At 39.9% G+C, this 26,481-nt stretch overlaps 1 protein-coding gene across 4 annotated transcripts in view; it reads right to left on the reverse strand.

The window, feature by feature from the left end:
• rufy1 (RUN and FYVE domain containing 1) overlaps positions 1-26,481 on the reverse strand; it is a 134,989-nt gene that overhangs the window by 98,130 nt on the left and 10,378 nt on the right. For all 4 annotated transcript variants that reach the window (XM_043703644.1, XM_043703643.1, XM_043703641.1 and 1 more), the window contains exons 2-9: positions 25,484-25,657; positions 25,282-25,399; positions 25,087-25,188; positions 16,923-17,046; positions 10,971-11,035; positions 3,632-3,697; positions 3,317-3,386; positions 3,120-3,221 (exon numbers count right to left, since the gene is read on the reverse strand). In XM_043703644.1, the coding sequence (XP_043559579.1) occupies positions 3,120-3,221; positions 3,317-3,386; positions 3,632-3,697; positions 10,971-11,035; positions 16,923-17,046; positions 25,087-25,188; positions 25,282-25,399; positions 25,484-25,657 (821 nt within the window). The remainder of the gene's footprint in view (positions 1-3,119; positions 3,222-3,316; positions 3,387-3,631; positions 3,698-10,970; positions 11,036-16,922; positions 17,047-25,086; positions 25,189-25,281; positions 25,400-25,483; positions 25,658-26,481) is intronic.

Here is a 26,481-nt window from a genome sequence, read left to right on the forward strand (position 1 = left end):
CCCGGACCAACCAACCCAACCACCCCGTGGCTCAACACTTCAACTCCCCCTCCCACTCCACCAAGGACATGCAGGTCCTTGGACTCCTCCATCGCCAGACCATAGCAACACGACGGTTGGAGGAAGAGCGCCTCATCTTCCACCTAGGAACCCTCCAACCACAAGGGATGAACTCATATTTCTCCAGTTTCCTCATTTCCCCTCCACCCACCTTGTCTCAGTCCCAACCCTCGAACTCAGCACCACCTTGCCAACCAGCAATCTTCTTCCTGACCTCTCCGCCCACAACCCGGCCTATCACCCTCACCTTAACCTCCTTCCACCTATTGCATTTCCAACACCCCTCCTCCCTACCTTTTATCTTAGCCTGCTGGACATCCCTTCTTCAGGAATGAGGAAAGTCTCATCCCGAAATGTCTATTCTCCTGCTCCTTGGAAGCTGCCTGACCTGCTGCGCTTTTCCAGCAACACATTTTCAGCTCTAAACTAAACAAGCCACATTAATTTAATAAATCCACAGGTCAGAGACTAGAAATCCTACAGAGTGCAATTTATCTAATTCCCTATGGCTGTCCACTAAAGACACAAGTCAGGTGTTTCTGACCTGAGTATTCTCTACTTGTCTGCATGAGTCCAGCTCCAACAGTAGAAGTTCAACTATCCAGGCAAATACATTCTGGTTGATTGGTATCCCAGCCAGCACCTTCAACATTCACTCCCTTCACTATTTTACAGTGGCAGCACCTGCAAGATACACTGCAATAATTCATGAAAACTCTTCAAACACTGCCAGATGATCTGTCTATTCTAGATGATCCTTCAGAAGGGCTACAGAAACTTTAAAATACGACAGAAAACAGAAACTTAACACATGGTAGTTAATGACTGGGGCAATTAACAGGATGCTGGCAGTCCTCAACTAAGTAACTTTTCCTTAAACTGTAGCTCATGAAAAATCAGCTGGAGGGCACTGCAACTGAGTAGTCATTTCTTTATCCCAAAATAGGCCAGATTCATTCTGTAACAAGATACAAATAAAAGTGAGTTTTGAGAAGATTTGTAGCTCAGGTTGAGGTTTTGGATGTAGGTTTGCTCACTGAACTGGAAGGTTCATTTCCAGACTTTTCATTACCTACTAGGTAACATCTTCAGTGGGCCTCAGGCAAAGCAATGCTGAAAATTCCTGCTTTTTATTTATAGGTTTGGATTTATTTGGGTTGGTGATGTCATTTCCGATGTTGTTATTTTCTGTGGTGAAGTCACTTGCTGTTTTTTCTCGGGGGTGGCAGATGGGGTCTAACTCAATGTGTTTGTTGACAAAGTTCCGGTTGGAATGCCATGCCTCTAGGAATTCTTGTGTCCTTGTTTGGCTTGTCCTTGGATGGAAATGTTGTCCCAGTCAAAGTGGTGGCCTTCCTCATCCTTGAGGGTACTAGTGAGAGAGGGTCATATCTTTTTGCGGCGAGTTGGAGTTCATGTATCCTGGGGGCTAGTTTTCTGCCTGTTTGTCCAATGTAGTGTTTGTTACAGTCCTTGCACAGTATTTTGTAAGTGACATTAGTTTTGCTTGCAAAAGTAAAATCCACCTAACGTTTTACATTTCTCTCAACCAGGAGGGAACAATAATTCCCCAACTGGCACCTTGACAAAGTTAACTAACTTAGTGGGAAACAAATGGATCGTTTCGTCAGTTTGGCTTATAGTGCCATTATTCAACAGACAGCAGGGAAGTTCCACAACTGCTGACTTCAACCAAATCAGGTGAACTCAAACAGGAAGTGAATCTTGGATCTAGTCAGGATCTTATTGCAGGATTAGCACTTCTTAAGCAAAGTATTTCCTTGACATTTTCTTGGAAATGGCAAAAAAAATTCTAAACATGAAAACTGTACTCTTGTACTTGTAAGCATAGCAATTCATGCAAAATTATGGTTTAATTTTAATTCAAGGAGCCATGAAATTATTAATGTATTTAATATTTCAAAACTGAGCCCATCCCTATTTGCACATCTAAATTAATCTTTCACATGATCAGATAATCAGTGTCTTGTCCTCCTTTTAGCCCAGGACTAAAGTGGATAATTGTGCTGCCTGAACTGAAACCAAAACCTAATGACAATTATTATGTGTGCATTTCAAATTTGTCAAGTCAAAAGCAACATATAATTCTGCGATTGAAACCAACATGCCAGTAGATGAAAAGATTATTTGCCAGATACTCTCAGCCGAAGTTAATGCATTAAAGCTTCACATTTTGGAAATAAGCAGGATAGAAGGAACTAAGCCTGTTGTGCTTGTACCAATACTTGACAGAGCATTCATGGTACCACATTTTGTTCATAACCTTGAAAGGTCCTCATTAAAATTCATAGAAAACTACAATTGGAAAAAGGCCCTGCAGCCAAATGTATTTGTGCCAGTCAAAAATCACCACCAAATTGGTACAATTACTTTTTCAAGTAAAGCATTCGAGATCCTGACAACTTTGGATGAAAAGCTTTACTCTCAAACTCCTCCTCTTTAGGTCTTTGTCAATAACATTAAAATTAATTGAAGGCAGAGAGACAGACAGAGACATTCACTCTTACCAAAATCTACATTGAAAACTTCTGTTAGATCACCTTACCATATTTATTGCAACGAGAACAGTACTAACTTTTCCAATTTCTACTCATAAAGGAATGCCCTGATTCTAGTAACATCCTAGCACATCTCCTCTTAACCTTTTCCAAGAACTTTATATCTTGCCTGAAATGTTGTGCCTGAATTCTCCATAATACTTCAGCTGAGACCTAACATGTTATTTATGAATTCAATAATTTATTTGACAATGCTTTTTAAACCTGTAGAATATCTGCAGAAACAGATATACACACACATCTCTCTGCATCACTTTATCAATCTTTCCTGTTATCCCAAAATAAACCAAGATGGTCAGATATGATTTGTCTTGAACTGGCCCTCTGATTAATCCATACCAGTCCAAATTGATGTTTATTCAGTCTTACAAGAGAAAACAAAATTAAATGACCTCACACACACTTTCTACAACAGATAAAAGGGCTAGTGGAAGCCAGCTTGGCACATCTCAGAATATTAAATTAGCTCTTTTGACCAACCTCTACTCTACGTTCACTTGTTTCAAGGATTGATGAATTTTCTTGCTTCAGTTGATTCTGCTCCTCCTGAAGTGACTGAATTCTATCATTTGCTGCTGCAAGCTGCAAGAATATCAAAATCAAGCACAGAATCAGACCATGTACTTAAGATAGAATATTTTCAACACCAGAAAAAGGACTTGATCGTTGCTATTTACCTCTTCCATTAGTTTTGCATTAGTTTTTTCTAATGAATCCAGCTTTGTCTGTAGATCAGAAACTGTACCACTTAAACAAAAAAAAAATCAGTTAATATGTTTGATTGATGCAAGACATCAACATACCCAGACTAAGTCAAGAGGTAAAACAAAATGATTACTTATTAACAGGTGACTTAGTGCACTGCAATGGGGTTACAGAAAGTGTTCAAATACATCAAGAATCCAGAGGCATCACAGAGTGCACTTGCTGAAATTAACAAAATAAAAATTTGGCAGAGCACGCATGTAAAACAAAGATTTTTGATGGTTCACCTCAAATGTCTGTTGAGTTCTTCCACATAATGTTTCTGATCCAGAATTTTAGTGAGTTCAGTGTCCCTGAAGGTCAAGAAATAATAAATCAATAATAGACTGAGTTTTGAACACCCCTTCAGGCAATCCAGTCTTCTGTAGTGCATTCTGACTCCACAATGAACATTTTTAAATGGCTGCTGCAGAATGTTCTATTCTTTGTGTATTTTAACAGTCATTGAATGGGTGGGGCTGCAACTTTTGGGTCTACCCAACAAAGTTGGGATCAGAACTTTGATATTCCCACAGTATGGCCAGATATTCCATCCTCAGTTTGGCCTCCTCACATTATGGTTGTGCAAGTGGCTGAATACAAAGTTGCCTTCTATGTGCAAAGTTCAAAAGCTTTTCATTGTTTACTTCAAAAACAAGTGGAGAATGAGTTTATTTTTCAGTGCATCGTATTTTTCACAACTAGCTAACATTTTATGGATAACCTTCCATCAAATAATGATTTGATAGACACCCCTGGACTTTGGGATTGCCATTTGAATCACACTCACTCAATTATGGAAGTTCAGTTGAGACTCATCATCTTTTTTAATTTTGTTTTTTTTAAGGCTGAAACAGATTAGTTACAGTTTTAATAACTACATTTACTTGAATCATTTGCAGCTTGCAAAGCCAATGCAGCTAACAAGTATCTAAGAAACTATGTTACAGTTTGGTGGACATCAAAGCCACATAAATTGCCTCTATTTGTGTTCAAGATGATTTTGCCCAGACACTGACTTGGTTGGCTTTTCCATTGACCAGTTAGTGTAGTTGCGAGAACGCTCAACTTAACAGCAGCTGGATTGGCTGATGATGCTGTGTTTCAGTAATACAGCAGAAAGACCTCTAAATGGAAAGTGTCAAGACAAAGCTCTCAATTTTGTTTATAAGATGGCCCAAGATAGCCAGCTCCCACAAGCTGTTCTCACCCACATTTTTTCCTGTAACTCCTCTCTTTGCACACCCTGTCAAAGGATGAAGAAAGTCTTCAAGACTACTGAAAGAATCAATTCACTAGAAGACAAAAAATTGTTTTCAACACAAGGTTGTCTGCACCACAAAACTGAAAAGGGATCAAAGAAAATAAAGCTAAAACTAAGATTCCTGTACTCCAGATTGGCACTGTTGCCAGTTTTCTTTTTTAAAAAACTTAAAAATCCATATCTTTGTGTCTGTGAGTATTTAAGAAGGGACAGTTAGTGTTTTCATTAATTCATATTTGTTACCAGTTAAAGATCAGTTTGCAATAATCAGTTTGTTCCAATTAAGTACAGAAACTGTATAGTGCGTTGATTTGCATTCTAAATTAAACAGGTAAAATTGGGTAATTTTGTGATAACTAAACTACTGAACTGAGGTAGGCATTGTGCCAGATTCTCAGACAGCCTCTCACCATGATAATGTTTTTATTTTTTCCTTTGAAGTTGTCTTTTGATTATTCTTTGTTGATCCCAGCACTGGGAACATTAAATTGAGGTGGTCACCACTGCCACAATAGTTTATGGTTTGTTTTCCTTTTTGGATACCCCCTTGGGTAAACTGTGGCCTGGTATATTTTTGGAAAATGTCCCCCACCAGAGAGTAACTAGAACATAGAACATTAAGTGCAGTACGGGCCCTTCAGCCCTCAATGTTATGCTGACCTGTGGAACCAATCTGAAGCCCATCTAACCCACACTATTCCATTCTCATCCATATGCCTATGCAATGACCATTAAATGCCTTCAAAAGTTGGCGAGTCTACTATTGTTGCAGTACTTTCAGTAAAGAAACTACCTCTGACATCTCTCCTATACCTATCACCCCTCAATTTGAAGCTATATGCATCGTGCTAGCCATTGCCATTGAGGAAAAAAAAGATTCATTGCCCAACCTATCTAACCCTCGACTATACTGTGACTCTGGTTGGTTTCTGCCAAATTCTATTAATCTACACTAAAATACATTATGTAGACGTGTCTCTCTCTGGTACTGATTGTTCCTGCTTACTTCAGATTCTAGCATATACTTACTGATTTCATTGTTACACAAAGATATTTGGAACATTGTCAATTGACTCTTAGATTTCCTGTTTTTGGGGTAGCAGAAAGGAAATCTCAAAACTATACTCTTCGCCGTCAATCAAAGCAGGTGATCCTCACTACATAGTGGTATAATCTTTTGTACAATCCTACCCTAGGAAAAGTGATTACCTTCTGAAGGATACAAGCAAGGTGGAGCGAAAGTTAAATAATATATGTTTTAGTTGCATGTAATCGTCCATAGACTAGTCAAATGAGAATAGACTTTGTTTTTCCATGTGCCTATCCAAGAGTTGCTTACAGGTCCCTAATGTATCTGACTATTACCACTGCTGGCAGTGCATTCCTCACACCCACCAGTCTCTGCGCAAAGAACTGACCGCTGACATCTCCCCTAAACCTTCTTCCAATCACCTTAACATTATGCCCCCTTGTGATAGCCATTTCTGCCCTGGGAAAAAAATCTGACTATTCACTCTGCCTTTCATCATCTGTACAGCTCTATCAAGTCACTTCTCATCTTTCTTCGCTCCAACGAGAAAAGGCCTAGCCACCTCAACCTTTCTTCATAAGACATGCCCTGCAGTCCAGGCAGCATCCTGGTAAATCTCCTGTGCCCCCTCTCTAAAGCTTCTACATCCTTCCTATAATGAGGTGACCAGAACTAAATTATTCCAAGTATAGTCTAACCAGGGCTATGTCGAGCTGCAGCATAATCTTGTGGCCTTTAAAAATTCAATCCCCCTGGCGAAAGCCAATACACCACACGCCATCTTAAAAACCCTATCAGGTTGGGTGGCAACTTTGAGGTATCCATGGAAATGGACCCAAAGATCCCTCTGCTCCTAGACACTGCCAAGAATCCTGCCTTCACCCTGTATTCTACATTCAAATGCGACTTTTCAAAATCCCTTCATACGTTTCCAGATTGAACTCCATCTGCCAATTATTCGCCCAGTTCTGCATCCTGTCAAGGTTCCGTTGCAACCTACAACAGCCTTCCACACTATTCACTGATCCATCAACCTTTGTGCCATTGGCAAACTTTCTAACCCACCCTTATGTGAAGTTAAGTTTTTTTCTTGAGGTTCTTGCACACTTTATGCAACTGCAACACACCGTCTGAACAAGCAACCAAATTTATTAAGCACTGTACAGCCCAGGCTTTGGTGAAACCTTTAACACACCTCGCAGGGCTTATGGGGTCATGGCAAAGACTCTGAACAAAGGAAACAGTCCTTCCTTTATACAAAATCTTTACATCAGTTAGTAATGCCTACAAGACAACCCCCAGTCAAGCCCTCACAGGTCACATGCCACATGCCACTAAAAACACAATGCAGTGACCACCTCACCTCCAGAAACAAATGTAATGCAAATCATCCCTTAATGGCCAGACCAGTATGAATTGTATTCTAACTATAGGGTGCAGTCAGAATTTCAATTGCAATGTTCCAAATTACTTCTGAATAGGTGGTGGTGGTGATGATGACGATGCAAATCATCCCTGAATGGCAAAGTATGGGAACGTAAACCTTCCACATTCCACCTATAAGACAAAACACACACCACCCTACCCCCTCAGGGCATTCAGTTTCTTGCAGGTCAGCAGAGGAAATTAACTCTTCAATATCACACCTTCCACTTCCTCATCCAAATCATTTATAAAAATCACAAACAGCAGAGGTCCCAAACAAATCCCTGTCGAACATCACTGGTCACTAAGCTCCAGGTTGAATATTTTCTATCTACTACCATCCTCTATCTTCAAAGGGCCAGCCAATTCTGTATCCAGGTGAAAATGAGGACTGCAGATGTTGGAGATCACAGCCCCCTCATTCCTGATGAAGGGCTCCTGCCTGAAACGTCGATTTTCCTGCTCCTCTGATGCTGGCTGACCTGCTGTGCTTTTCCAGCACCACTCTAATATCAATTCCGTATCCAGAGAGCTGAATTTCCCTGTATACCATGCCTCACTTTGAATAAACCTACCATGGGGAACCTTAAACGCTTTGCCAAAAATCCACATACACTACATCCACTGCTCTACCTTCAATGTGTTTTGTCACATCCTCAAAATATTCAAAAAGGCTTGTGAGGCATGACCCTCTAACCACCTGGCAATACTCTAGTGGACAGTGAGGACACAAAGATCATTGCCAAAGGTGCAGCAATCTCTGCATTTCCCATTTGACCCAGGGACTTAGCTATCCTCATGTTTTTCAAAATTTTCAGCACATTCTCCTTCACATCAACTTGTTCGAGCATCAGTCTGTTTCACACTGCCTTTAAAATGTCAAGGTCCCTCTCCGTAAATATTGAAGCAAAGTATTCATTAAGGACATCTCCTATCTCCTCCAACTCCAGGCACCTGTTCCCTCCACTATCCCCGATTGGCCCTACCCTCACATAAGTGTACAATGCCTTAGGGTTTCCCTTAATCCTACCCGCTAAAGCTTTATCATGTCCCCTTCTTTCTCTCCTGATTCCTTTCAGTTCCTTCCTGGCTACCTTGTAACCGTCTAGATCCCTACCTGATCCTTGCCTCCTCAACCTTAAGCTTCCTTCTTCCTCTTGACTAGATGTTCCATATCCCTTGTCACCCAAGGTTCTTTTAACCTACCATCCCTTCCTTGATGAAGTCAGACAAACCTGTCCAGCACGGAGTAGATGCTTCCAAACATCCACCACATTTCTGGGGTGCATTTCCAAGAATGTGATCCCAGGTTAGGCGCCCCAGTTCTTGCCTGATAGCATTGTAATACCCTCTCTCCCAACTAAATACTTTCCCATACAGCCTGTTCTTTCCCTCTCCATGAGTATGGTAAAGGTAAGGGATCTGTGATCACCATCACCAAAATGCTCTCCCACCAAGAGACTGGATACCTGGCATGGTTCGTTGCCAAGCACCAAATCCAAAGATGGCCTCCCCTCTAGTCAGTCTATGTATTGAATGAGAAACTCTTAGACACCTGACAAAAATTGCTACATGCAAACTATTGGCATTAAAGGAGGTTCTAATCAATATTAGGGAGTTAAAAGTCACCCATAACAAGAACCCTGTTATTTCTGCATCTTTCTAAACTTGTTAATAACATGTGCCAGATCAAATGAATAAGAATTAAATTTTACTGGCATGTGTACACAAGCACAGAGTTATAGGAGTATACAATGTCACCATTCCCCGCACCACACCTTAGGTACAAAGGTACCTGGGTGCAAATTCTAAAAAGTTGCATCAATATTTAGGTTAGAAAAGGACTAAGATATAGAACACAGGGAAATAGTTGGTTGGCTAACACGGTGCCCCTGTTTAAGAAAGGTGGTAAGGACAAGCCAGGGAACTATAGACCAGTAAGCCTGACGTCGGTGGTGGGCAAGTTGTTGGAGGGAATCCTGAGGGGCAGAATGTACATGTATTTGGAAAGGCAAGGACTGATTAGGGATAGTCAACATCGCTTTGTGCATGGGAAATCATGTCTCTCAAACTTGATTGAGTTTTCTGAGGAAGTAAAAAAGAAGATTGATGAGGGCAGAGCAGTAGGTGCGATCTATATGAACTTCAGAAAGGTGTTTGACAAGATTCCCCATGGGAAACTGGTTAGCAAGGTTAGATCCCCAAATTGTCAGGGGTGAATGTTGGGAAATGGGGCTTGGTGGGTTGCTCTCGGGTCAGCGTGGACTTGTTGGGCCGAAGGGCCAGTTTCCACACTGTAGGGAATCTAATCTTAATCCCATGGAATACAGGGAGAACGAGCCATTTGGATACAGAATGGGCTCAAAGGTAGAAGACAGAGGGTGGTGCTGGAGGGTTGCTTTTCAGACTGGGAGCCTGTGACCAGTGGAGTGCCACAAGGATCATTGCTGGGTCCACTATTTTTCATCATGTATTTAAATGACTTGGGTGTGAGCACAAGAGGTATAGTTAGTAAGTTTGCAGATGACACCAAAATTTGAGGTGTAGCGGACAGCAGAGAAGGTTACCTCAGATTACAAGATCTTCATCAGATGGGCCAATGGGCTGAGAAGTGGCAGATGGAGTTTAATTCAGATAAATGTGAAGAGCTGCATTTTGGGAAAGCAAACCTTAGCAGGACGTATACACTTGATGATGAGGTCCTAGGAAGTGTTGCTGAACAAAGAGACCTTGGAGTGCAGGTTCATAGCTCCTTGAAAGTGGAGTCGCAGGTAGATAGGATAGTGAAGGCAGCGTTTGGTATGCTTTCCTATATTGGTCAGAGTATTGAGTACTGGAGGTGGGAGGTCATGTTGCAGCTGTACAGGACATTGGTTGGGCCACTGTTGGAATATTGCATGCAATTCTGGTCTCCTTCCTATCGGAAAGATGTTGTGAAACTTGAAAGGATTCAGAAAAGATTTAAGGATGTTGCCTGGGTTGGAGGATTTGAGCTATAGGGAGAGGCTGAACAGGCTGGGGCTGTTTTCCCTGGAGCATTGGAGGCTGAAGGATAACGTAATGGAGGTTTACAAAATTATGAGGGGCAAAGTCTTTTCCCTGGAGTTGGAGCGTCAGAGCTGAGGGGTGACCTTATATAGAGGTTTACAAAATCATGAGGGACTTGATAGGATAAATAGACAGAGGTTTTTCCCGGAGGTGCGGGAAAAAAAAAAAGAGTCCAGGACTAGAGGGCATAGGTTTAGGGTGAGGGGAAAGACATAAAAGAGACCTGCACGGCAACTTTTTCAAGCAGAGGGTGGTTTGTGTATGGAATGAGCTGCCAGAGGAAGTGGTGGAGGCTGGTACAATTGCAACAGTTAAGAGGCATTTGGATGGGCATATGAATAGGAAGGATTTGGAAGGATACGGGCCAGGTGCTGGCAAGTGGGACTAGATTGGGTTGGGATATCTGGTCGGCCTGGATGAGTTAGACTGAAGGATCGGTTTCTGCGCTGTACATCTCTATGATTCTATGTACAAAAGTAGCAAAATAAGGAAACAATTAAAAGTTCAACTTTAAAATCCTTGATTCTAGTTCTAAATTCTAGGTTGATTCTATAAAATAAACTAAAGGGAAAAAGTTAAAAAGTGAGCTAGTCACGTCTGCAATGGTAATTGCCATTTCAGTCCATAAGGAAAATATCAACACTGAAATGGCATCAGACATACCCTGAAAGAAAACAACTTGGAGAAAAATTTAAACTTTGGTGTCAAGTAATTGTTAACATGCACATTTGTGGAGGTATGCAAAGGACACCAATTTTATCACTCAAATTTTGTACAAATTTTTAAAAGAAATTCCATACTACTGGATTTGACTACTCACTGTCGGCAGTCAGCATTATCCTGAACTCCATCTTTAAGATACAGCGAGAAGTCAATCACTCCCACCTGAAACTCAAGTCAAGAAATCTATTAGAACAAACTTAGTGGTACAGGTCTAAATCTAAAATATTTTAAATTTAACCATAACATTTGAAGTAGTCATTTTGAAAGAGATATGTAGAGTCCAGAAGGTCTGCAAAATAAACTTGTCAGACAGAGTGAGTGAACGAGTAACTTGCCACACACATTTAATAGAATGGCAGTTAACCTTGGTCTTTAGTAATAACAAACTACCTATTTACAAACCTTCTGAATGCACTGCCTCCTCCATAGTGATTGGCTGTGTGGTTTTCAACAATGTGCATATGAATCTCACATTTACTTTTCTTTAGGGAAGGGAGGGGAGGATGGAAGGCCAGAAACTGGTGTGTAACAGAGGTGCATTCAATTTGGTTTCATGCAGTGACCAAGTGCCATTAAGGTATTTCCTGACTGCTGTGCCTTTCCATTAATTTCTGTATGGATGAAGCATATTGAATTTTTGAGTAGCTTGAAAAGCTGTCACCAGGATGTACTTGTGCAAATTCATTGCCTAATTAACTGAAACTGGCTTTACACAGGTCTGTAAAATACTTCAGACACTGTCATATTCACCTGACTATTCTGCAATAGAATGGAAACTTAAGATTATGAGTTTTTTTAAAAAAAACAAACCAAAATACTAACCCGCTTTAAACTTATTGAACATCAAAAAATGAGCTTGCTGTTTAAAATTGATTTAACTAATACTTGTACTGGATTTGTAAGCAATCTGCCAACCAATTGTCTGTCAACAGTATACATACCCAGTCTTTAACCACATTTAGGAGTAGTTTACTAACAGGTACAAAATCAGGGGCGGCAAAGATGAAACTGCAAATCTCAACTGTCAATATAGATTAGAATTTTCCGATAATCAGAAAGGTATTACTCAAGCATAAATGGGAGTTGCATAAGGAGATCCTATGAAATCCTCATTGTCACAGACTACAAAGGAACCTCCTCAGAAATGGAAGATTCTGATAGTCATTTCCCTACCCGAAACTCTCCAAAAGTATCCATTTAAGTCAGAATTTGATGGGTTCCAATGAAATTAAATAGATCGAGGTAATCAGAAAAAGTCACAATCAAATACATAATCCAATACCTGAATAGGTATTCAGCCAACACCATTTTCCCCTCATACACCTCGCAGATATTTACACTCCCTCACGACCCAGCTCCCTACCCTCCCTTGTTCAGACCCACTCTCCCTTTCTTCCCAAGAGTTGGCCTCCCCTGCTCCAGACCCCATCTACCTCCACACCAACCCAGGGATTCCCCTCAGGATTCAGCTGCCTCTAGACCAAATTTCTCCTACTTTTCCCAAAATACATTAAATTTTACCCATTACTCTCTTGGCCTCTTGCCACCTTACACCCATACACATGGCACCATACTTGCTTAGCAACCCGACTTCACACTTACCTCATTTACTTATTATTTGACAGCAACTATCAAAATGGCAGCCCATTTTGATACTGGATACTGGATCTTTAATTTCAGATTACAGCAGCTGACTTCGGTGAAAATGGGTTACACAGTTTGCCTTCTCCAAACAGTTGAGACAAGAGAACTGTCAGAATGCAAGTATGGCTCTGCATTTCTTAAAGAGCCTCAACTGGAATTTCCTGAGAAATATGATGTGCTTTCCTTGGTTTAAAACAAAAAGTATCTGGCTCATAGCCTCAGGAAAGAAATCATAGTGACTTATTAGACACGACTCCTGCATATATTAATTTTCATAATATTTCAGAAAGATTACAGTAGCAATAGAAAATATGGTCACGGATTCTCAGCTTTTAAAGAATGCCTTCTGCAAAGCTATTTAATACTGATGTGAGGGAAAATACAACTTAGATTCTGTCCATTTAACTTTTTTCCAAAAACAGAGTTCTTAAACATGCAGGGAAAAAATATTTGAGGTTCCATATTAAACTTTAAGCAAATATTGTAGATGGAAGTGCTCCTTTTGAATTAGACAGTCAAGTCCATTTGCTTTAGTGGACCCTCTGAATCATGAAATATTTATAGGATGCAATAAGGCCATTCAGCCCAGCATATTTTTGCTAGCTCCCTGTGAGAGAAACTCAACTCATTCCACTTTCTCCTCTTTGTTCAAGCATTGCAAGACTTTCACTTCAAATAATCAGTTCAACCATCCTGTGAAAGCTTGGATTGAATCTGAATCAACCACACAGAGCACACGACAGAACCTAAACCATTTTCTGCTTGAAAAAAAACTTTACATTTACAAATTGGGTCTTTTCAGTTCTCTACCCTTCTATCAGTAGAAGCAGAGTTCTTCTTTCTGCCTACACCCATTATGTTGAAAGTCTACCAAATCATCTGAATTTTCTCTTCTCTTAAAAAAAAAATGCAACCTATTTTTGCTAATCTACCCACATAGTGCAAGTCTCTCATTCTTGGAACTTTTTCCACTATCTCCAATGCTTCCAGAACAGGAAACTATACTACAGAAGAAAAGGATTTTCTATGTTTTGAAAAGGGTTTAAAAAAGGTCTGCCTTAACTTTCTTGCTTCAGTACTCGATGCCTCCATTGATAAAGCCCTGGATCCCTTAAGCTTTATTCACTGCTTTCTCAACATGTTGTGACACACTTCCCCAATTTGAGCACATGTACCAGCAGGTTCCCCTGTTGCTGCACCTACTTTAGCTTTGTAGGCTCACGTTACGTTATTCTTCCTATCTAGTCAAATTAGTTCAAGTTTCCCTCCATTAAATGCAAACTGAAAATAATTTAAAGAGTGCAAATTCCATTGAGGTACAAGATTAGAAATTGGAATAGTTGAAACTACAACAGTCAACTGTTAATATAGTTCTTAACATGGAAAGCATGGCCAAGGATTACCAACTAGTTTATTTTAGGTATTTAAAGTCAATCTTAGTCATTCTCAGTATGTTCTTGGATTTTAAAAAGGAGTTATCATTGATTAATCTCTGAAGTTCTAAATGGGAGGTCCCTTGGTAACAGGAAAAAGGCCTCAATGCAGATCCAGTGGGGCTCCTGAGGTAGTGGTAGTTTCCCTACTTCTGAACCAAGAGTCCTGAGTTCGAGACCCACCTGCTCCAGAGATGTGTAATAACATCCATGAAGTGTAAGAAAAATAAACAAAACAGACCCATCCCTGTCAGTCTTGGGCTGGGACTATCCCACATACACCACAAGTAGTGGCTCTATTTTGGTGTTCAACAAATGATGCTACTTTCCACTTGGACTTTAATTATTTCGACAACAAGAGCGGCATACAAGGGGACCATTGACAAAAAGCCATGCTGTAATATTAAAAGATTAAATGGGAATCGCGCTCTCAACATTAATGTAACATTAAAAAGGGTTAAACTACACTGAGTGAACATTCTGGAAGTGAGTGGGGATGACAGTCAGGAAGGAATGCAAATGATTCCAACTCCAATTAGACAGTCATTTTGCTACTACTCCCCCCTACTTTCATAGCCATCCTCAGCCAATTCAGGTTCGCTTGCATGATCATCCCCGATGCAGAGGCCCACCACACTTACATTGTCTGAGGAAGCGGCAGGAGCCAGAACTCATGTGCATGGCCACCCCCAAGCTAGGACACATCACATCTACATTGTCTTGGGGAACCACCGAGTCAAGAAATCGTCTGCACAACGATTCCCCAGGATTAGGGAATTCGTGTTTGCATTCTCGGAGGACAAGCTCATCCTACCATTGTGCCTGGGGTAATGTGACAGAGGCTGGGGGTTGTCTTGAGTGGCATGTGGCTATGGGGGAGCGGCCACAATCTGTTATTGCCAGCAGACCTGTATAAATGAAACGTGTTTTCTTTGTTCAACATGTCTCTGACTTGATGTCACACACCTGCGAAGAGCATCAGAGGTATCACCTAGCCTGTGTAAGCTTTATTAAAGTTAATGTCTGCAGAAGTTGATGTGCGCAAATTGCATCAAGTGTGTGAAACCTCAGGAAAAGAACCTAACAATGCTCTTGGCCACTTTGGGCCCTGATTTTCAGCATTATGCAGAATTTAACCTAATCAGCAAAAAATCCTTAGCTGAATTGATAGTGGTCGGCTACCATATCTATGACCCCAAACCATCTCTCATTGCAGCGCGGAAAGTTTAATAGGGCAAATAGACTTCCTGGAGAAACCAGTTACCGAATTCTTGATGAGACCACAGAAGTCCGAGTGTGTGGGTCACCGCTTTGAGCACTGTTAAAGGGTCACTTCGTTTGTGGAATTAATAATATTGCGATTCAAAGGAAGCTTCTAAGTGAACCAGATCTGAACTTCAAGCTACAGAACTGGCACCTCCCTCCCATAACATGGAAAAAAGGGGCTCATGGTAGTATCTTCAAAAATCAGGAAGATCACAAAAATAAAAACACACTAAACACCTCGAGCAGAACCCTCCACAGCGGTGATTGTCACAATGGACGTTGAGCCCTATGCAGTGACTCTTTGCTCTTCACAGAAGAGATGCTCGCCTACTTTATTATGTGCCCCTCAACCAGACCTGGAAAGCAACAGGAACGGAGCCATGGAGAAATCGACACAGGAAGACACAGGAGTGAGGGGGATCCAGAGGGGTCGGATGCGATAACCCCTTTAAAAGATCATGGGGAATGACTAATCTCACCATTGAGCATGAATTCTCTTGGTAACAGACAATGGCCTACCCAACTGGAACTCATCACCTGAGACCTTAGTAAAGCAGACCCAACCAGTTAATGTTTGTGCCTGAATATCCTTGGAAAGGGAGCAATGCTCAAATGCTTTGAGAGAGAGGTGGACACTGCAGGGTTTATAGTGCTTTATTTCCCATGACCCCACCACCTCCAACTCCATTTTGATTTACTTCCTTCTTACTCTCCTTACCGCCCTTCCCTTCACCTTAGCTAGGGTTAGCTAAGTATAATAATGGGTTTTGCTTGGAAATATACATGGATTGTGTGTGTTATGGCAGTGTTTACTAGTTTTAATAAAGAAAGTAATGATTTTGATGATGCATAAACTAACGTAAACCCAGTTGAGAGAGAGGTGGGCACCAGGGAAGATAGTGCTTTATTTCACCTTACAAATCCATTTTGATTTAGTGCCTTCCCGTTCTCACCTTTGATGGTTTGCATTGCCCACAGTAAGCTTTGCTTGTAAATACACAATTGGCTACATAGGATGTTTTTAATTGGTGGTGGTTGCTCATCAATAAAAAGAATTAGTGATTCTACTGTTGGGAAGATCGTTCAGTTTGTGTGAAAACACTTCTGTATATATATTTTCAAAAAGCAAACCAGGGATGCATCTGCAGAAGTCTATTCTAGGTTGGGACTAGCCTGCATATGCCATGAGTAGTGGCTCTGTTTTGGTGTGCAATAATATGACTATACTTTCTAGTCAGGCCTTCTCAGTTTTTACACCAGTGGTAGGATTAGGGTTCTGGTAGTGGGCAATCAGTTTCCTAGCTTCCCACAGAATTCTAGGGTACACCTAATATAGTTGTTGAATAACCTGATCAAGAAACATTTACAATGAAATCCCTATATTTATCACATTGTTAATGTGCAAAATTAGTTTTTAAAAAGTATGTTATTTAAAATCTGGTATTTCTTAAAGGTGCAAATGATCAGAAATTCAACAGTTAATCATGTTATGCAATGGGGAAACAGAAAAACCCCTAATATTCTTTTACTGCATAAACCAACAGGAATAGAGAGATCAGGCTTTGAGACATAGAATCCTTCAAATAAAGCAGATATATCAACTCTTCATAAAACAACTATTCTGAAAATAAACAGTATGCAAACTCCAAAATATTTCTGAAACTAAAGCAGTTTAAAAAACACTAGGATAGGATATCAAATATTACCTGAGAATCCAAGTCTTCTCCTTTTAAACAAAGATTCGCATCAATAACTGTAAGGCCCACCAGTAGACCAACAATGACCGCTCCTTCATCATGCATCATCAGTGCATTAGGATCATAGAATTCACTACAGTAACAAAATGCATCAATTAATTCATACATAGAAAGCAACTTAATAACTGACATCCATTTAACTAGAAAACAGTATGAACAAGTTCTTCGAAAACAATTGTTCACATATCTATTTCACTAAACAAATTCCCCACTCCTAAAGCATGCAGTCTAAATTTCAGAGCAACAGATTAATAACTGTTTAATTAAGAATTCTGAAACTCAACTTCAAAACAATGCTACTTTCACCTATCTGATATAAAACAATGAATGTTCACAAGATTCTGAAACAACTGCAATGTGGTGCTGTCAACATGGCACCATGATACTATTGAATGGAACCAAATTTGCTGTGATGACCCAACAGTCTATATAAGTCCTGTGTATTGCCCTTCCAAAATATTTAATGACATCATAAACAGAGGGACCAGAGTAAACTTGAAAGACTGAACAGTGTAAATGCATACCAAAAATGAACATCTTAAAATTCTGAAGCTGGATGCACTGAAGACATTTGAAAGACTGCTTTTATGTGGTGTGAATTGAAAGACAGACATACTCAAGACATGTGAAAAAAAAACTGAAGTTCACTAAGCTCCAAACACAAAGCAAATAGAACAAAACATTATTGATAAAATCAGACTGAAGAGAACCATACAGAACACAAGGAGTGCTGGAGTCACTTTCCATGCATTCCAGCTCTGATTATCTCGGTCAAACCATCTTTTTATTTTGTACTTCAAATCCCCTCACCTAATGGCCAAGTAACCACTCACCATTTGCCAGGTGGAACCCAGGTCCCCAGAACATTACCTGGGTCTGTCTGAATTAATAGTCTAGTGATAATACCACTTGGCCATCATCTTCCTTAGTTTTGCTGCCCTAACTACATTACCTTTGTTCTATTATAAACATTAAGGAACCAGAGTAGCTAATTCAAACTGAAAATCAACACACATCAAGCATGGCTGCATCTATGTTAAGATTAATAATAAATATAAAGGGGAGCTGAGGGAGGAAAATGGTAGTTGTTAGAATTAAACAAAGTTCTGCAGATAACTATTTAAAATATGAAGTGATACAAACAATGTCTTTACATTGATCTGGCAGTCTGATCAGCAAACAGCTCAAAGTAAAATAGAACAAAATTATGGAAAAGTTAGAACGAGGATAACAGTTATAAATGCAAGCCAATTCAATTATCCAAAGGAAGAGAAGAAGATGAAGAAATAGTTTTTCTAAAAAAAAAACAAGATTTTCCCTCAATCATAAGTTGCTCTTGCAACAAGTCAAATCTGGTTCTAGGTGATGCAATTAAGTGACTTTGAAAAGTGGAATCGGAAACAGTGGCCACGATTAAACTTCAAGAATTAAGGGGGGGGCCCGAAAGAGAAAGCAAATGCTCACAAAATAAGATGACATTACCTACAATAAAAATAACAAGTGGTAAGCAGAATTTTGTAGATTGGTAATAATCCATTCCTGCAGGTTTTAACAGGTTGACAGAAGTACTGGATTTTGGAAAGTAACAAACAGGTTCCGAGGAATGTCTATCCTGAAATCCAAGTCCCAGTAGAGTCTTCCAAGTTCTACGATGTCTTTTTAAACTCAGTTCTGAGCTACAGACTAGGAATGAAAGTCCAGAGAGCGTTGACAAGTGTCAGATTAAGGAAGCACTTTGCTTGAGCATTCTGATTTAACAGAATTCAATAACCACTAGGTGGAGGATATCAGAACAAGTTGCATTATTGCACCTTCAGAGTAAGAAAATGTCCCAGCATGTGGAAGCCTAGGGGAAAAAAAAAATGGAAAAATCAAGAATACATTAGAAAGGGTGACCAAAATTTTGTTCAAAAGGAAGCTCAAAAAAAAAGAGAAGTCAAAAACTTAGGGGCACAGAAAGCTAAAGCAATGAGCCAAGAAAAAAAAACCTGTTTCAAAGAAAACAGAACATTGGGTGGTGGAGCAGATAAAGCTGGAGAAGACAACAGACAGGATGAAGTAAGGCCACAAATTATTAAAAACAAGGGATGAAAAATTTATATTTGAGGCTTTGTGTGACGAGTGAACTGGAGAGATGATGGCCAAATGGTATTATCATTAGACTATTAATTCAGACAGACACAGGCAATGTTCTGGGGACCTGGGTTCAACCTGGCAAATGGTGGTGAGTGGTTACTTGGCCATTAGGCGAAGGGATTTGAAGTACAAAATAAAAAGTTGGTTTGATCGAGATAAATCAGAGCTGGAATGCATAGAAAGTGACTCCAGCACTCCTTGTGTTCTGTATGGTTCTCTCCAGCCTGATTTTATCAATAGTTTTTTGTTATATTTACTTTGTGTTTACATCCAAATGGACAGAGAGATGGACAAGCAATACAATGAGCAGGGCAAAGAAATGAATCAACTGCAGAATATAAAGAATGGAGACTTGAGAACTTAAGAATTTCTCATCACAACAGGATTAGATAAAACTCAATAATTAAAGTGGTGAAACATTATGTTAAGGTAAACAGAAATAGGCTGCAATAGTTGTATAGATTATTAAACAAAAGCCAAGTGTTGAAAGTAATTGGAAAAATCCTAAGAGAAAGGATAAACTGGATTGTCCATTCAACATTATTAAAACAAAGTCAATAAATTACATCATGAAATGTTCCTCAAGGAGAATTGGAAGCAGTGTCAGAGTCCCTTGGTAATACTCTAGGAATCTAGGTACAATGTGCTAAGTGGCAAAATTTTAATTCAATAAAAGTTGGAAGGACAAAAAAAGTTAGTCGAAATGGTGACCACGCAGCCATTATCAATTGTCAGAAAATTGCATCTGGTGCATTAATATCCTTTAGGAAAGGAAATCTGCTGACCTTGCCTCACCTGGCCCCCATGTGACTCCAGAACCACAAATGTGATTGCTCCTTTTTGCTTTTTAAATTTAATCAACATACTTTGATTTTTAGGAGAATGTCACCCCTCATCATTCCTGTAATCAGTTCCTATGAAAACTGCAACAAGTCCTCCTCTTCCCTCCTCAAGACCCTACATCATGGAATATTGAGCAATCAATCCTGCCCCTCTTTCAACCATGTTTCAGTGACAGCAATTACAACCTCCCATGTTTTAGTTTGTCGTCAACCCATCTGTCTTGTTCGGCAGACTCTCCTTGCATTAAAAGATAAACACAATCCAACCTTGCCAAACTCCCTTGTGCCTTAACATGCCTTTAATTTCTCTGCCTTCCTGACTCACTTGTGGTCTCTTCTAATTTTAGCTGTTCATCTCCCCCTGCTGAAAATTCTCTGGATCCCAAGTTAGTTTATACTCTCCACTACAACACTCGCAAACCTGCCCACAAGGACGTTGCTCCCATTCCTGTCCTGGTTGCAACCGATCCACCTTGTACTGGTACCATTTTGGGGGGCAGTGGAACCTATGTTCCAGAAATCGAAAGATCCCCTCCTGCACGATCTCTCTGGCTATGCATTCATCCGGACTAACCTCCTGTTTCTATTATCATCTCATACTTGGCATCAGAAATAATCTACAGATTACTACCTGTGTCCTGGTCTTCATGTACTTCCCAGCTCCCTAAATTCTGGTGACAGGTTCTCATCCCTTTTCCTACCTATTTTGTTGGTACTAATAGGTACCAGCATCTCTGGATGTTTGCACTCCCCCTTCAGAAATGCCCTGCAGCTATCCAGCGACAATCCTGACCCAGTGGAGGCAGCATACCATTCTGCAATTTCTTTTATTGCCTGAAATATCTGTCTGTCCCCTACTCAACTCATTCTTCTTCCTTCACTCATGCAGCAGACCTACATATTGTGCCTTAACATTGGTTGTCACTGATTTTCCCTGCAGTCACTGTCCCCCAAAAGTACCCAAAATGGTATATTTTCTGCTGTATGATTCTGATTCTATCAGAAAGGGTCATGGCCACATAGGACTCCTGTACAACCTACCTTCCTCTACTCTGGTGGTCACCCACACCCGTTCTGCCTGTTCAGTCTTCACCTGCGGTGTGACCACCCACTAAAATGTGTTATCCACAATGTGCTCAGCATCATGGCTGCTGCACAGTGAATTATAGAGACCAAAACTCATCTTCGCACTTGAGATACCCTCCATTATGTTGTCACAGCAGCAGACATGTATTTAAGTGCCAGGTGCAAGCTCATGGCCTGGTTCTACTAATAAGCCATAAGATCAAATCTGATTCAATAAAGAGTACGGAGGCTATGCCAGGAGCAGCACCAGGATTATCTAAAAATGAGGGATCAATCTAGTGAAATAAAACAGAACTATTTGCATGCCAAACAGTGAAAACTACTTGTAACAGATAGGGCTGAGCAATTCCTGGTGAAGGGCTCCTGCCCAAAACATCAATTCTCCTGCTCCTCAGATGCAGCATGACCTGCTGTGCTTTTCCAGCATCACACACTCTGGACTCTGATCTCCAGCATCTGCAGTCCTCACTTTCTCCCAGGGCTGAGCAATCCCACAACCAACCAATCACATTTTAGCTTTGCAATCCAGTCAGTGCCAGCTGTGAATGGAAAATTAAACTCACTGGGGTGGACAGTGTACAAATATTCCCATCCTCAACAATGGGGCAACTCCATATAAATGACAATGCTTAGATATTTGCAGTCTTTAGCCAGAAGTGCCAAATGGATGATTCAGCTTAGTCTTTCCTAGAGCCCCCTGGCATCACAAATGCCAGTCTTCATCCAATATGATACACTGGTTGGAGATTCTAGAACTAGAGCGGCACAGTTTAACAATTAGGACCAGACCATTCAGATGTTAAGAAGCAATTCTACACACCAAAGGTGGCAGAAATTTGAAATTTTTTCACAAACAGCAGTTCATGTTAGATCGGTGCTAATTTTAAAATTTTATGTTAAGCAAAAATATCAAGGAATATGGACCAAAAGCAAATATTTGGAATTTGGCCAAAGATCAGCTATAATCTCACTGGACATAGGAGGGACTTAATGGCCTGCTCCTGTTCCTATGATAAGTGTTTGTTATATATAGCAAGGATGAAACCATAACAAAGCTGTTAAAGGCCAGTTTCAATCAGGGACACATTTTTATAAGAGGGAGGAGCTTAAAGACTCAAGAGACACAGGAAAGGTTATTGTTAAAGACCAAAAAACAACAACAGAACAGCATGAGAACCAGGCTGTTCAGACACCCTCAAGGTTGCTTGCATTAGAATTTTAAAATTCATGATCCAAGAAGGAGTTAAAGAAAGCAATAGGTACATAACCATATCGAGCACAGACACAAGAATCAGACAGTTGCAGTTGACTGTTTGTCTGTGGGAGAACAGATTAGCTTGAACATGAAGCCACTGGTCCCAAAAGACTATATAAAGAAAAGTGAATACTAAACTCAAATATTTATCAGAAGAGACTAAATTAATGGAGAAACATAATTAGAAGTGGGAAAGGCCACTGAAAAATATAACTTCTGGTGGCCAAAGCATCAAAAGTAGTCGACACTCTGGACATCAAACAAACAAATATACAGTCTAAACATTGCCTCAAGTTGTAACCTCCAAGGTCCATCTTAGTAAATGTGTGCTGTCTCTAGTTGAAAGTAGACTTTGCCGTGTTTTACTGACACCATGGGGTGGTTGGGCAGCTTTCAGGCATCGTGATGAAACAAATTTTTTTTTAAAAAATAGGATAGGATCAGTAAATTTAAAAACAAACTGGCAATAAAAGGGATAAAAGCAGAATTCAAAATTGGAAGTCGGGTTTCAAGGTCTTTTAACTACATTGGATCGTAAAATAAGTAAAATGGATTGATTATTGCTTTACATCAGCAATCTTATTTTGAAAATGAACAACAGCAATAAGACTAACAAATTATACCCTCATGAAAAGATGCAGCAGCTGCCAAAACTGAAATGGAGGCATCCCAAAGTCTATTTGGACAACTGAATTGGTTGGCACCTAAAATGAGACAAGATGCTTGTTTTGAGGTTTTACGAATTAGGTACAACCATGAAAAAAAAATCTTAAGGTGGAAGATATTGTTCAGCCAAACAAAACACAAATTTAAAAAAAAATTTAGAAATGTTCATTATTGGAAGACACCAGGAACAAAACATTGCTTTTAGTGATGCTTCTTATGCAAATCACCATGGGTATCCCAAATTCAGGATTGTTTGTAAGTTCTCTTTTTAAGAGAGAGAGGGGTAAAATGCTGTCCTTTACCCAAGGAAGCTAAAAAGATCAGAAGTATAGTAAGTATCTTACTAACAGAAACTCTTGCTCTTTTTGAAGCAATAGGTATGGCAACATTTTAAACTAAAATATTGCAAGTAACTCGACAAAACAAAAAAGGATTCATCATTAATACTCCTTAAATGTCACGATGAGATAAAGAGTGTAAAAAGATTGACATTGCTTCATTCTTCAGCATCTGTATCAAAACTGTAATCTCCAAACTGAACAGGTAGATTGCAGCAGTCAGTTATCTGATTGCTTTACAAAGAAAGGAAGGGATTCCAAGAACTACTGGAAAAAGGTCATCTGGAATTTTAAAGTTAGGAAATCTGCAGCAAGTAACTCACCTCGTGACCACTCCTCATACATGTGCACCACCTATAAAAGGTGCAAGTCAAATGTGATGAAATACTTGCCATTTGGGTGAATGGGACAACATTTGAGCAGTTTAACACCATCCAGGACTAAGCAACTGACTGGAATAGCACATTTATTACTTTTCATATTCATTTGTTTCGCCAACATAAAGTACTGATGGCTTCATTGCGATGCGGTGACAGCAGTGTGTACTATCCACAAGATGCACTACAGTAACTCATCAAGGCTCTTCCAACAGCATTTTCCAAACTTGCAGCTTCTATCATCTAAAAAGGATAAAGCGAAGCAGACATATAGGAGCAACATCAGCTGCAAGTTCCACTCCAATCCACACAGTCTTGACTTGGAACTATCAGTGTCCCTTCACAGTCACTGGGTCAAGTTCCTTGAACAACCAGTAGTGTTGTGTACCAACACCCAAGGACTGCAGCAGTTCAACAAGGCAACTCAGGTTTTAAGGGAAAACATGGCTGGCTAACAAATGTTGGATTAGCATACAACCGAATGAATCAAAAACAACAGATCAGAGTACTTTCTAGATAATATGAAGTTAAATACAGTGAATGTCCAAAGTGGGGACTTGGATGCATTGATCTTTCAAATGTTACAGGTGCAGAAAATAATCATGAAAACCTCTGCTGGCTTTTATCTCTAGCAGACTGGAGCATAATGCTGCAGAAATTAGGCTGCAGTTATACAAAAATGTTAGATCCTACTTGGAGAACAGATCTTGATCACCACATCTTAGGAAGGATATATTGGCCTTGAAGGGGCAATGCAGATTTAAGAATGATATTTGGACTTCAGGGGTTACATTATGAGGAAAGATTACAAAAATTAGGTGTGTAGTCTCTAAAATTTAAGAGATTAAAGGGAGATTTGATAAAAGTTTAAGATATTAATAGAAAAAGATAGGATAAATTAAGGTAAACAATTTCTACTAGTTGGGGAATCTAGAACCAGGCAACAGTTTAGAACTAGGGCCAGACAGTTCAGGAGAGATGCAAGGAAGCAATTCTGCACAAAAAAAGGTAGCAGAGGTTTGAAACCCTCTTCCACAAACAGAAGTTGATGTTAGATCAACTTAATTTTAAATCTAGAGAGACATAATTTTTTTGTTAAGCAAAAGTATTAAAGGATATGGGTCAAAGGCCATATGGAGTTAGGCCACAGATCAGCCACGATCTCACTGAATGGCAGAACAGATGTGAGGGGCTGAATCACTTATTCTGTGCCTTTGCTAATTTCCATAAGCATGGTCTAATTATATTGATACAGACTTGTAGATCAGTAATGACCCTTTTGTAAATTCAGTGATTAAATTTCATTTTAGCAACTAGATATTCCAGTGATCACTCCAGCATGTTTTGCTTCAGGGTGATGAGTATGAAATCTATCCCAGTTAAAGCATGCATATCGTTCAAAATAAAAGTCACCTTAGCAAATCTTTCCGATCAAGCAAGGCCTTCAAATAATCAGCTAGTTTCTTCTGCATTAAAGCAAGATTAAGCCATGCTCTTCCTCTTCCTACAGCAGTTCTGAAAAGTAAATGTTATGATTAGTGTTTCCTTTTCTTAAAAGAAAAAGGCCAATAAAGTTCCTCAAAACAAAAATATAGTTTACAAACTCACTTTAGCCCTGGCAGGTCTCGAACACTAGTTGCTATTTCAGCAGCTTCAGGGCAAAGTTTTTCCACCACCTCTAGAGGACCCCAAAATGACTTGTTTGGGCCAAGGAAAGTCTTTTTTACTGAGAAAGAAAATAGAAGAAGTTGTGTCAGTTTTGTGATCTTTCACTGAATGAAACAGACTACTGAAACAAGCCCTACAGTACCTTTCAGCCCATGTTTGAGGCATTGCTCCATGACCACAAAAAACTGCTGAAGAGGAGGGAAATCTGCGTCTAAAGTTCTTCCCAGGCTTAATGCAGACTGAATAAGCACTTTGATACTCAGTTTCATCATATTCATGAGGTTGACTCGTTCATTTTTCATATGCTCATTAACATCTAATTTAAAATAGAAATGAATTAGAAAGATCAGATAACTGCAATTAAAACATGGTTTTTACAGTGATATTAACATTAATACATCAAAAGCATTGCAAGTTGTAAGAAAAACCAACTACCTTAAAATATTTTTGCAGCAAGCTCACTGTTAGTGCAGTTTTCAGGCCTTGTTTTTCACCACTTCTGTAGTTTTCCATTCCCCAAACTTGGAAAAATACACTAAACCCTTCCCTAGCTGGTTATGCCACTTTTTGCTGAAGCTTTTCATTCTCAGTCACTAACTGACAGATGCTGAGTATTTTTAAAGGACCGTGTCTTTATTTTGTGGGTTTTTTCCCCCAGAAAACATGGACTGAAATGAGAAAAATTATCTTAATGACACTGTTTGAAAGAATGTTGGTACATTTGGAAAGCAAAAAACCCAAAACATATGTCACGCATTACGTATCCAACTATTTGGACAAACATGAATTGAAGTTTGAGTTGCAGACAATTTGGATCCAAGGTGGTATACAGATATACCCCCTCCCCTTCCTCGACCTTTCTATTTCTACCTCAGGCGACCTAATCAACACGGACATCTATTACAAACCGATTGACTCCCACAACTACCTGGACTAAACCTCCTCCCACCCTGCCCCCTGTAAAAACGCCATCCCATTCCCCCAATTCCTTCGTCTCCACCGCAACTGCTCCCAGGAGGACCAGTTGCAAAAACGTACAACCCAGATGGCCTCCTTCTTCAAGGACCGCAATTTCCCCCCTGACGTGGTCGACGATGCCCTCCACCGCATCTCTTCCACTTCCCGCTCCTCCGCCCTTGA

Source organism: Chiloscyllium plagiosum, chromosome 14 (assembly GCF_004010195.1).
Source record: "Chiloscyllium plagiosum isolate BGI_BamShark_2017 chromosome 14, ASM401019v2, whole genome shotgun sequence".
NCBI lineage: Eukaryota > Metazoa > Chordata > Chondrichthyes > Orectolobiformes > Hemiscylliidae > Chiloscyllium > Chiloscyllium plagiosum.